Source organism: Ixodes scapularis, unplaced genomic scaffold (assembly GCF_016920785.2).
Source record: "Ixodes scapularis isolate PalLabHiFi unplaced genomic scaffold, ASM1692078v2 PGA_scaffold4__175_contigs__length_147842914, whole genome shotgun sequence".
Classification (NCBI taxonomy): Eukaryota; Metazoa; Arthropoda; class Arachnida; order Ixodida; family Ixodidae; genus Ixodes; species Ixodes scapularis.
In genome coordinates, this window is record NW_024609879.1 from 96194863 (window position 1) to 96208175 (window position 13313).

The 13313-nt window shown below is 45.3% G+C and overlaps 1 protein-coding gene across 4 annotated transcripts in view; it reads left to right on the top strand.

The window, feature by feature from the left end:
• The window catches only part of LOC8031554 (rho GTPase-activating protein 1), a 45659-nt gene extending 32737 nt beyond the window's left edge, over window positions 1-12922 (top strand). For all 4 annotated transcript variants that reach the window (XM_029986286.4, XM_029986285.4, XM_042293224.1 and 1 more), the window contains 6 exons: window positions 893-1015; window positions 2597-2673; window positions 2857-2934; window positions 4801-4929; window positions 6616-6722; window positions 8588-12922. In XM_029986286.4, coding sequence (XP_029842146.2) covers window positions 893-1015; window positions 2597-2673; window positions 2857-2934; window positions 4801-4929; window positions 6616-6722; window positions 8588-8758 — 685 coding nt within the window. In that variant the 3' untranslated portion in view covers window positions 8759-12922. The remainder of the gene's footprint in view (window positions 1-892; window positions 1016-2596; window positions 2674-2856; window positions 2935-4800; window positions 4930-6615; window positions 6723-8587) is intronic.
• The last annotated feature ends 391 nt before the right edge of the window (window positions 12923-13313 follow it).

Consider the following 13313-nt stretch of genomic DNA (forward strand, 5'->3'; position numbering starts at 1 on the left):
ACCCATAGGTACTTTAAAATATTTACGCAGAAGGTAAAATTCAGAAGTGTTCTTGGCCACAAACAATTTTTTTTCTCGAAGACGCGTGTGTAGAAATATGTTTTTGAGTTATTTTTGAGTTATCTACACTATTTTTCGAAATTTGCAAAAAAACGCATGTGGTTCCCCCCCCCCGCCCTTCCCGCTGAGGTGTCCCGTTTTCTACCTTGAGGAATATGGTCACCCTACCTTTAGGTAACGGATGTTCCCTCCATATTGTTTCTTGTTGAAGGTCGCTAAAGTCCGTCTTGACCTCATTTATAGCTTCCACTAATCACAAACGTTACGTTCAAGTTCAAAAAGGACCAGGAACATTCTCAGTGTTATTTTTACCGGCTTGCAGTTGTGACCCGCAAGCTGCTTTTTTATGCCTTCGGGGGGAGGGGAGGAGAGGACGAGGGGATAACCAGGCAGCGGTGTTAGTTTTCACTCCCCCCCCCCCCCCCCCCCCCTCCTTTTCGGCGGCTCTTAGAAGTTTCGTGGTTTCCTTTGAGGCTCTTAGGCTGGGTCAGCCTGGCCACCCCTGCCCTAACACATCTGTAAATAAGCGATGAACATGATTTTTAAAAAATTTTACGAGCAAATTTTATTTTATACGTTTTGGTATGAAACTGAATTTACTGTTTCGTTCATCATCAAACCATTTCATACGTCATCTCGTTTTCGAAGTGCTTAGTCTGATATTTGGAAAAGGAACAAAAAAAAAAATAAAAAAAGGCACCGCACACTTGAATGATGGCACACGTGCGATTCTCATCTATGTTACCGGATCGGGCTGCAGCTTGTCAACCTCGGTTAGAGAAGACTACTGTCGTGTTCCCTCGGAAAGACTGAATCTGCCCTCTTGTGTCAGGCACGACAAGAAGTTGCTGTCCAACTCCAAGGGGGCCTGGATGCCGCATTCGCAGAGTGGCGGCAGCAGCTTTTTCACCGAGAACTGGCAGCCCAGGCAACAGTTCCGGGTCACCCTACAGCAGTGAGTAACCCCACCACCTTCTCATGGTGGAAATGGCGGCGACACAGCGAGGACAAACTTCGTACGGTGCCTGGAATGCATCTCGAACTGATGCATTCCAGGCACGCTGCTGATACATCTCACGGAAGACAGTCTGAAGACACTGTTTGAGGATTGCGACATCTGACAGCGTAACACGCTGACAGGAGGCTAAGCAGACCAGTTGAACACATTGTTCCAGGTATCATAGGGCTAGGGGGTTTTGGAGGCTGTTTATAGAGAGAGTTATTGCGGCAGCTGGCATGTTCACGGTTGTTTCTTCTGCCTGACTGCAAGTTGCGAGTACAATCCCCTAGCGGCGGTAGCGAGCAAAAGGTGTGAACTCCAGTTGGGTTACTCCACCTGAACGTCACCAGTGTTCAAAGTTCTAGGCGACTGGAAAGTAGCGCACACAATGTTAGCTGTCATGGAGCGTGTTCACAAGTAAGCGAATGCTATGTTTGCCTGTCCACCTGCTATTTTAAAATGTATCCTTTTTGTGCAGTTAGGTGTCTTCCATTGGTTTGACAGGGGAAGTGGATAATCGAAAGTTTGGGTCACGATTAGTTTTCATTGTGGCTATGGGGTGAATATGCAGCTCTGGCAATTGCGCTGCTGTGGCCACTCCCTCATTCCTTCTATTGACCAAACTCTCGTTATGTATAGCTCTTGTGTGGTTCTTCTTGTAGCGCCTTAAATGGTATGTCGGCTTCAGACAGGAACTTTGGAGGTGAACAGGGTGCCTAAGAACAGCTTGGAATCTTCTTAGAATTTCAGTTAGCCTGGAAAAGACCGTGAAATTTGAAAGATTTCATTCGCAATATTGTGAGAGTCTGGCTACTTGTGAAGAGTTGATTGCATGATTTCTCGTACTCGAGTTCAGGTAAAAATGAGTCAAACCTTGCAGTAGTAGGTCGGTAATTCTCTTGGTGGGGAGTCCACAGAATGCAAACCTTGTAGCTTTGTCTTTAGGTCTTACAGGAGGTCACAGTGTGTAGAACCTCCCAAAATTTATTATTCAAATGTTTAGGCCATAGATTTACTTTTCAAGCACTAAATTTGCCTGTCACATAATGGGATGAAATTGCAATGAATTAATAATTTAGGATCTCCTCATTTCTATTTCCTCTTAAATATCTGTACCCAATTTATTTGCATATTTACCCAAATATAGGTCGACACCAAGTATAGGTCAATCCCTGTACTAGTTAGAACTTGCCCAGCTTAATGAAAATTAATATGAATATAGAGCAGTCCTAATTGTTAAAGAAGAAGGAAATTCACGCGAGCATTTATTTAACGGTGCTTCGTATCTGTCGACCTACCTTCAGACAGATATGGTATAAGAACATACTCTCGGTCTCAGTTAATTTTATTTATATTCCTAATTTTATTACTTTTTTCTCGTTGATATATTTGCGCTCTCAAAATATGAACTAGAGTAGGTATCGATACTGCTTGACTTGCCCTCGTAATTCTGGGACATGATCTGGTAGTGTCACCAAACCTTGCAAACATATTGGCGCGGCTCTTTTTGCGAGACCGGCTCCTTTATTTTTGCAGCATCAAGAAGCACAACGGAGGGGATCCAATTCCGTCCGTGGTTCGGGTCTGCGTCACATACCTCGACAACGATAATGGTAAAAACTCCCCTGCCTCCTTATTATTTTTTTTTTGTGCTTTCATTTTTATATATGGGCTAAAAATAAAAAAATAAAAAAGAAGCCAATTTGTATGTTTTGGAGGAATTGGTGGATTTGAAGTGTTCTGCTAGGAATCAAGTGCATTACTCAGGCACCCCTCTATCTGTTTCTATGTTCCAGCCCTGGAGACTGAGGGCATATTCAGGCGGTCTGCTAACACGCAGGTGGTCAAGAGCGTACAGAAGGTGTTCGACGAAGGTGAGCCCAACAGTGTAAAGCCCACTGCTGATACATCACAGGAAATACAGTCTGAAGTGTGTTTCTTCCTCATATGACGGTCACAGTGGTCACACAAAAGTCATATTTTAAGGCCACAATGCGCGAAGAATTGAAAGCAGTAGCTGTAGCCCGGTCGCGCAATGCGGGTTGAACGATGCCGTCCCATACCTGAGGACGGAGGTGCGACGTGGTTAATTTTTGTAGTGACCCTGGCAGTAAGTGGATAAGTGCGATGGAAGTTTTTAAAACCATCGAACATTACGCATAGCAACTGGATTCTGCCAAAGTGGGATTTCGCATATCGCGAGTAAGATTTGGAAACTTCTTTTTCAAGCAGACGACACGGAGATTTTCTCTTCGTTGTTACATTCTTGCTGGGATGCCAGGGCCGCCCCCTTCGTTCTCTTTGCACGACTCAGCCAACAGGAAGTCCCAACTTCCTTCTCGTCACATCAAGAGTGCAGAGAAGGGTTTTTCCATGGCGGTGACGACGGCCGTCAAGCTTTTGAAGTCTCTGCAAAGCGTTGCCCGTAAAGCTATCGCTTTGAAAATCTGCTGACATCTTCGAAGCATATTATAATGCAAACATGCTTCTAACATGTTTAAGGCATGTTGGCAAATAGTTCTGTCATTGTGTCTCCGGTGAACTCCGTGCCTTTTGTAGAATGTAGTGCGACTGCGCCTTTAGCACAATCCTTGAGCACAAACTGCTATAGAAAGAGACAAGTTGTGTGCAGCTAATGACTAGAGGCATATCTGCAAGAAAAATACATGTATCAGGTTTTACCTCCTTAACCTTGGGGCTTGATGGAATGGTAAAGTAGTATTTCAAAACAAAAAGAAATATTTTGCCTGTCGACCTGTTTTCAACTGCTTGATCAGTGGTTCTCAAATGTGAATCCGTGGACCCACTGGGGGGCAAGCCCCCCCCCCTCTTTTCTTGAAATCAAAAATTGATTTTGTAGCGTGAGCTACACTGGCCGAGGTTGAGCAGTTTCGTGTGGCTTGCATAATGAGCCGTGCTTCGTGCTGCGCATGCGCAAGGAGCAGTGACGTCACACGGTGCACAGCTGGCGCGCCGGAGCTGCCGCCACCTCGCCTGCCTCACCGGTCTGCGCATTCCAGAGGAGTGACGTCATAGCCACGGCAGACGCACTGGCGCTGCCGCGTGCCCAGCTGTGCGCCTCCATTGCGCAGTAGCCAAGTCTGACGCTGCATCAGAGCCGCTTGATAGCACCTCTTATTTTGTGCGCGTATGCTCACACTACATATATCCTGGCATAGCCGAGCTAAGCCACCGCAATTTTTTTGTTGACTCTGGCTAGGTGGCGCAAGCTATTGCCCGTTATAAACGGTACATTCATTCATTCATCCTTTTTTTGATGCTTATCGTTTCTCCTCTATAACACGAAAAGATGTCCTTTTCACATTGCAAATAGTTGTCTTATTTTATACCTCCTTTCCCGCTGGCGTAGGGCCCCCATCACTTTGACGGGTCACCCAAGGGGTCCCCCGACACATTCATGCTTGAGAACCACTGGCTTAGATGGTACTTGCTGTTCTCAATAAAAGACCCGTGCACAGAGACGTGTAACCCATTGTAATGTGTCTCGAAGGGCAAGCGCAAATTGTTTAACAGTCTTGAATGCTAAAATGGGCTCAAAAATTCCAAATTGGCAAATTGGGATGGGCGTCCCAGTTTGGCATTTGAAGGACATCCCAGTGTCCTTCATAAGCAGTGTATGTGGCAGACATGTCGCAGAAGTAGTTTGTTCTTTGCATCTGTCTTCCATAGTATTTGGTGCCGCTGCCTAATTCCAGCAAGTGGTCTTTTCTTTTTCACAGGAAAAGAGGTGGACTTCAGTGCATATGAGAATGTGCACGTGGCAGCAGTGATCCTCAAGACATTTCTCAGGGAACTGGAGGAACCACTGCTCACCTTTGACCTCTACGAAGAGGTCATGCGCTTCCAAGGTGAGTCACCTTTTCACGCGTGGCCTCAGAATACCAGTAAAAATTTATGGAAGGGTTCTGCAACATGCATGTTGTACCTTTATGCATATTAAACTGGTGCTTGTAGGCTCATGTTACGTAGTACCAGTGTGTACCAGTTGGTATATACACATAATTTTGTTATTGTTAATCACTCAGAAATGTGCACAATCTTGCTACCATTACTTGTTACTCAGACAAGAATTTATGCAGTCTTGTTACCATTGCTTTTTAGTTGCTCCAAAACAACCACAGATATGTACACAACCTTGTGGCCATTATTTGCCACTCACCCAAAGAGTAAAAAAACACACGAGTTGTGCATGCAAAAGCATGAATGTTGTTGTTCTGCTCCCTTAATTCGTCTGTGGTGTACAGGCATGGATGGCCACGTTTCACTACTCTGCCAAGGTTGCGACCGCCGACGATATAAATGCCTCGGGCAGCACCATGTCCCTCGGCGCTGAAAGAAGCAGAAGCGGCCGCAGCCCCTCACCCCCCTCCGGCAACGCCCGACGCGAGAGTGGCGGCCGAACGCGCGCTCTTGTAAAGTGGCCGCAGCCTCCCTCCCTTCTGGCAATGCCTGACACAAGAGCGGCGACCGAGCCCACACTCTCGGGAAGCGGGCACCAATGGCCATCTAGGAGCCGTGTTGCTCAGCCAATGCGAGAAGGGGCATAATTCTTTCACGCTTTTTCGCGGTTACAGACACCACCAACTTTGCTCCATGGGATGGTTAATGCTTTCGCATTAAAACATCTAGGGGGACGGTAATTATTAGTTTTATAGCTTTGAATAAAGCGGCACAAGGTTTTGTTTTGATGTGGTACAGGCTTCGCTTTCTGAAGCGACTGGAACTGTCCATTTTAAAATCACAGGCCTACCAATGAATCACTTAATTACTGTATTTGTTCAAGTAATAAGTAATAGCCACATTTCTTATGTATAAGGCCCTTGCATCTACTTTCCTGCAGAACAGATATACAGCCAATCATCGCGTTCTGCATGAAGATTACAGCGAAAAGCTTGAGGCACACATACGCATGTCTTACGAGTTGTGAATGCGAAAGCACGCAAGCCGCTCGTCTGCTCCCTTTTTAGTCTGCTGCGTATTTTTCGTCGCTGGTCAGCGCGCATGCTCCCCTGGTGACCTTGGACGCTCCGTGTTAACGGCGTGCTGATGGATCCGCAGTGCCAAGGGGTGAGCGGTCGTGGAAACTGACGAGCGTAGCAGCCAATGTGAGCCCCGTTGACGCGCGTCAGCCAATATAATTGAGGGCGAACGCAGAAACTAGGTGCCGCCTTCGCGCTTCAAACTGATGACGACAGCTCGCTCCGTGAGAATTTACTGCTTTTGCATTAAAAACCAGGTTGAGAACACAATTCTCTGTAAAAATGCAATCTGAGCGCATGGCTTTTTTGCGGGAAGAAGTTATCTCTGTCCCGTAAATCGATGCCATTTTTCTGCCGATTGCGATGATTCGCTATCCCCGTGCTCCGCGGGAAAGCAGACCCACAGGCTCTGTTCATAAACAGCGCGGCTATTACTTGAGCAAATACGGTAGTCGGAATTTATTTTATGATGCCAATGAGCCACCATGCCCGACTCTACTATCCTGTTGTTGTGCAGGGGGGCAATTTCACCGACTCTTGTAACAATCTGCGCAGAGCTGGACCAGTCCGAGAAGCTGGCACAGGCTCGAGCTCTGTTGCTCGAGAGGCTACCCGATGACAACTACGAACTGCTCAAGTACATTGTGGAGTTTCTGGCCAAGGTGAGAAGCATGTTTGGTGGATTTTCAGACTCACAAACGAACCCAGAAATGGGATTGTTTGCGAGTCTGTGGTCGGATTTTAAGTGCGTCAGCATCATAGTTGCGGCCCCAATGCAGAAGACTGTTTTGCGTCCCCATGTTATCTTTGCCCGCTTATCCGCTGGTCTCTCTCCGTAAGTTAGTGATTGGCTTTCTGCATGCCGCTACATCTGCTGGAGAGCAGATGTACAAATTTAGTAACTGGCTTGAGTTGAGCTAGTTGGTCCGTGATACTAAGATAGGGCCAGCTTGAAGTTAAGAGGGGAAAACGTGAAAGTACAGAGATCAAGAAAGAGATATCGCTGGACTATTAAGTTGGTTTCATACTTCCTCTTCACGTGCCTTGACTATCTGCTTCTCTCAGACTGAAGAAGAAAAAGGGGAAGCAGATAGTCGAGGCACATGAAGAGGAAGAAGTATGAAACCATAGTTGGTAGCACGACCTACTCTATACTTACGACCACTTCATCTGGAAACACTCCAGCATGCACCTCCCGGAGGACCAAGTTTCAGTGGCGCCTTGTGGCGGGGCCTGGAATTGGGTTTTTTTTTTTTCGTCTTTTCCGCGCTGCACCGGGTTGTGTTAACATCTATGGTGTTGGCGGTGCGCGAGCGCAGCCAGTAGCATCTAATGTTGGCTGCGCAAACTAAAACAAAAAAAACTAATTAACGAATTGGATTCCTTCAGTATGTTTTACATAGAGAAAAACATTTTGCAGCGTGAATGCGCTTGAAACCAGAAAGCGTGATCAGCTGGTACATACCCACCGGTAACAGAAGGACCCGACGAGGTAGGGGGACAGAGTATTTGTGCCGTCTAGTGTAAATTCCTGTCACTAGGTGGCTCTAAAACTCGGCCCTCAGCCGGGAGCAGGCTGCCGTGGTTGGTAGTCCAGATGCCGTGGTCGTAAGTATAGAGTTGGTCATGGTTGGTAGTCCAACGATCTCTCTTTCTCTTTTTCTATATCTGTACTTTCACGTTTTCCCCTCGCAAGTTCAAGCTGGCCCCATCTTAGTACGAATTCAGTCCATCTGCTGGAGAGTAGATGCATTGGTATATGGCATGCAAGAGCATGTACCGTATTTACTGGAGTAATAGCCACACTGTTCATAAAGAAAACCTGAGGGTTCGCTTTTTCGCGGAGCGCGCAGGTTGCCAATCACCTCGATCGACAGCATGATTCCAGGTGTACACAGGACAGAGATAACGTCTTTGTGCAAAGATACCATCTCTGAAGATTGCATTTGTATGGACAATCGTTTTCTTGATCTGGTTATTCTCTTTGTTATTTATGCACAACGCAATGATTGGCTGTATATTTGTTCTGTGGGAAAGTAGACGCGAGGGCTTTATTCTGTTACTATTACTCGAGTAAATAAGGTATATGTACAAAGCGAGTACATTTACTGTGGAGCAGGTGTACTGACACATGGCATGCCACAGTAGATGTACAAATTCAGTACATCTATGAGAGAATAAATGTATTGGCATCTGGTGTGCAAGAGTTTATGTACAAAACCAGTACACCTATTACTGAGTAGACGTACTGGCATCCTAAATAGATGTTCAAATGCAGTACATCTATTGGAGAGTAGACGTGTACTGGGAATGTGACACACGAGAGTGGATGTACAAAGCCGGTAGGTGCCGGCCATATTTATGAGATGCCTTAGTAGGTGGAAGACAGGCTCCAATCTTCTGGATCTATTTTCTTTTTCTGGTTTCCACCAGATTTTTTCAAACACTTATCATGCATTGGGTTTCCTGGTTTGTTGGTCCAAAAGGACTTTGCATTTATGTTATACCTTTGGTCTGCCCTCTGCAGGTGATTGATAGGAGTGACCTGAACAAGATGACAGCCTCCAACCTGGCCATAGTGTTTGGTCCCAACCTGCTTTGGTCGCGGGAAGAGCAGGCGTCGTTGAGTTCCATTACCCACATCAATCAGTTTGCAGAGTACATCATCAAGCAGCAGCACCTGCTCTTCTCCAAGTGAAATCCGAAGGACTCGTGACATCTCCGACGTCGCTGGAGGGAGTGAGTCTTCAGCATCATCTTCGGCAACGCAGTGCAGTCTTTAGCATGCCGGCATCGCTCCGTGGTGGCCTCAAACGCTGCATTGACACCGCAATGTTTTCCGGCACGGCCACAACGTCGTGCGGTGCTCTTAGATGCTGTCGTAGTGTTGCAGCAGCTTCCTTTGGGGCTGTCAGAATGTTGGAATATTGTGGCCTATGTCTTGCGGCATTGCCTCGAAGAGTAAGTGACGTGCGTGCATCGATGTGCAGCATTTTTGCGATGGGTCGATGCAGCATCCCAATATTTTTGCAATTTTAGTTTTGACATTGTGACATCGCACTAACATTGTTTTTTTGGGAGAACTCGAATGACCTCTGCTGTCGCCTGAACACAACGTTGACGGCCTTGTGACATTGTTGCAGTAGGTTATTAACAACGTTTGAAAAGTGCTGTTTCCAATTTGGGAGGTCGTTGTTACTTGCCTCTAATCTTGTCCGACCATTTTTTCATCATACAGTGACTTCGCACTGACTGAACAATTGTTGTGGACTCAAACTTGGTCCCAACATCACGTGAGAGTTGCATTCATTGTCGTGCATTAACAATGTCTTGAGGTCTGGACGTTGCCAATATTGTGGTTTGTCATGTCACGAACGTTGCAGACGGCATTTTGTGGGGTGGGGAGGGGTGGGGTTTTGTTAAAGCTACCTAGTTAGTACAGCTGGAATGAGGGTACCACTCACCATAACCGTCGTGAAAACGTTGGACTTAAATTGCGCATGTTGCGGAAACGAGCCACGAATGTCTCCTCAACGACCACAGTGTACAGGGTCGTCGAGATAAATCCGGAAAATTCATTATATTCAGGAAAACATACAGAGGCAAAGATAATATCAATATCAACTGTTTTCTGTGCTTTGCTCGGTCTGCCGTAACGTCTTCCTGGCCGACAGATTATCTGGACGTCTTGGCAATGCTGTAAACTTGTGTCTTCTTGTAGTCATACCACGCATTGATTTGCTTAGGCGACTTTCCGGCACGATGTGATTCAAGTATTGCTGCCCCCCGGTCATATTCCCTGCTCATTTTTGAGCAAGTCGTAAGTTGTTTATCATGCGATGATCTGCTGTCAAATCACGTCACCGCAGAAGCGCAATACGGCCGGTTAGCTTCACTGAATCGTTTAGAGACGAAACCTGGAAAAAGTCTGGGTTTATCTCGACAACCCTGCATATAGTTTAGGAAAACAAAGTGAGCGCTGGATCCAGGAAATGTTGTTGATTCTTCCGCCCTTTCCAACTCTGAAGAGTTTGGTTCACCGTGAATATGGTAACAAAACGTCCTGTTGGAACTTGTGTCTGTGTTTTGAGAGGTGGTCAAGTTTGCTTTAGGAAACAAATTGAGGACAGTTGCCACGAAGAAACGGTACAATGACAGATACTGGCTCGTGTTTAATAACTCGAGAGTGAGGTCTCTCTTAACATACACTTAACAAGCTAACCAAAAGAACTTAGGGTGCCATAGCACAATGTACGAGATTCCTTTTTCTTGGTTGCTAAATATTACTCTTTGTTAGCTTTATTTTTCTCTACCTATATTTCTTGAAGCTCAGGGATTATACTGACAGCCCAAGAAACACATAATATTGGTCCTGTCTATTTTTATCGTGTAAGCTTTATTTTCTTTCAGCATACAAGCTGTTTGCTCTCAGATTTTCCAAGATTATGAGTGAATCCCTCGTACCCAAGTCTTCCTAACCTGTTACGTAATAACCGCCGTGGGTTAGTGTAGAAGGAGCATCCAAAGAATTGATTTTAAAGGAGCACGGACCATCTTGTGCAACTGATTGCTAGTTTTAACTTTTAACCGCCCCCTCATTATCGAGTACCCAACGCATCCGTTCTCTGCAGACCGCGAGTCCGTTCACAGCCAGATCCTTCAGCACCGTCAGTTTTCTTAAATGCTGCGATTGCATTGGCATGTGCTGGCTTAAGAAAGATAAGCCTAAACGCGCTAGAAACATTGTCATTCTGCCATTCCAGTACCTAGCATTGCTAAATTTGAGAGGGCCTAAGCACTTGTTCCTTCTAGAGCTGTAATGCGGCAAAACCTTTATCTGCTGCAATGGAAGAAGTGCTTGCCTAGGCACACTGCCTCCGACGTTTGCCGGAACAAGTACTAATACTCGCAAAAGTGATGGCATATGGCAAGTTGGTCAGAAGAGTGCGACTACAAGAGCTGTACAGAAGTTCAGCATGTTCCATTGTAGATATGAAGTGTTCCAGGAAAGTCCCAAGTTTTGAGTGGGGCTGTGAATGCCACTTCCAATGTTCCGAGCCTAAACCGTAGCTCTCGCCCACCACATATCATGCAGGTCGCGACTATGCGACGAATGCACCAGTTGAATATCACTGCACCAAGTCTCGCCAACACTTCATTGGTGTAGACGCAACTCTGCTGCCCTCCAGAATCTCTCTATCTGCATTGCTGTAGCCGAGTTGACTGTTGGAAAGTTTCACCACGGATGTGAGACTCTTGTTTCTGTACTCAAAAGGAGTAAGCAAGATTTTTTGCTTCGCCATTCTCTTCAATTGAAGCAGTCGGCGACAATTCATTGTCTCCGATTTTATTTTCATTTCATCGCATTTTTGGGTGCAACTTCGTTTGCTTGAGTAACCATTCACTTCAGCTATAGAAAGCCAGGTTGAATGTGGTTTACTTTTCTGGAAGGCTATTGTGGATTTCAAAGCCAGAACCTTCAAAACAGAGACAAGCCTAAAATTTCCATGCCATCTTTATTTTGTACAAAATGTAATCTGGCAATATTTTCTTTGTTCCTTTGTTAGCTTTTCTCTTTTTTCAAATGTCTCATTTTATAGCTCACCAACGTGTGAGCACCTCCATCCTTCCTTTTAACAGCAATGCGGGCAACTCGAAATATCTATTTTCAAAATATAGCTAGGAACGAAGACTGATCAGTTGCCGGGCACAAGCGTTAATTCCGCGACGTCGTCTCTCTAGCCGTCGTTGAAAATATAACCTTTCCGAACTGTGATTGTGCTGTGCTGTACATTGACCCTGTACATAGCTTGAGAAATGTGTAAGCTCTCTAGTCAGTGTTGGGTACACAATTCCTTTTTTTTTCTTTGCCACGCCGCTTCTTTAGTTCTTGCTCTCGAAACGTGCCGAAGACGTGTCATGCCAATCAAACATAGGAAGATGGACGAGCTAGAGAACGAGAACCCATATATATTTTTTCACAAGAGTAGGGTCTATCAAACAAATTCTAGCCAGTCCATTCTAGCACTTCTCACTGTCTTAATCAATTTTCCCGAGCTTGCCCAGTTTTGTTTTAAGAATTTACGACTGTTTTTGTGCCCATTGTGATTTATCTTGATCCTATAACTAGTAGAAAAAGAAGCTTCTTCCTTTTAATCAATGCAGAGATTTTCAGGCTTGCTGAAGATCTTACAGGTGGGCCTTTAGCTTCCATATTTTGATCTAACCATATTGTCAATATTAGTTATATATTTTACTTTTTCAACGTGCGAGCAATGTTCCGTTAAAGGAGGGCCAACGTTCACATTTTATTTCCAAAAACGTTCCTCACATCCAGCTTGCGACGCACTGTCCAAAACGAGCGGTCGGGACAATGTTAATTTATGTAGCCACGTTTCCTCAAATTTATTTTTGTTCTCCGACACCGGTAACGCTGTAAAAAGAGCTGTACTATATTTACCTGTAACTTAGAAGTGTGCTGTGACGCGTGTTACGAGAACTGTCGTGCAACAGTCAAAAGCCGCCAGTACTTTCTCCTTTCGTAGCAGCTCCGACTAATCTCTGTGTACATAAGTGGAGGTTTGCACCCAGTGAAGACACATTACTGCCTCGCTTCGAAGAAACGCTCGCAATATGGCGCTGGTCACTTCGTTGTACGAGATTCGCCATGTTGGCAAATGAGTTACAAGTGCCGTCGCTCGCAAATATTAACAGATGCTGGCGCCGTGTCGAGAAAACTGAAATGCTGTGTTTGTACAGATGCGGGGATATTTACGGAAAAAATAGAATTTTGTATCGTGCCAACTGTGTCAGCGACAACCTATTGCCATGCATGTAAATAAACTTTTTGCACATAGGTGAACTCTTTGTCATAACTGTATTTTAGTGATGTGGAAAGCAACTTATATTTGGGGTCACTCCATTAAAAAAGAAATAGAAAAAAAATGGATCATGCAGATATATTGCCTATACATAGGACTCAACCACCAGTGTATTCCCGACTGCAAAATATTGCTGCGAAACATTCCAGAAAGCAGCTGTTTGGCAAACTCACAAAGTATGAAATTTACAAGTAGTATATAGTCTTCAGGTGGCCTTTACAAACCTTTCCTGGAGACATTCCAGGAGAGGGTTAATGAATATGACGCAAGAGACAGAGCTGACTTGAATCAAGTCGGATATCTTCCACAGAGGGCAGCCTAAGAGACAACATGCAACTGCAGGGTGAAAAAAATGTACAAGGTTACGTATCT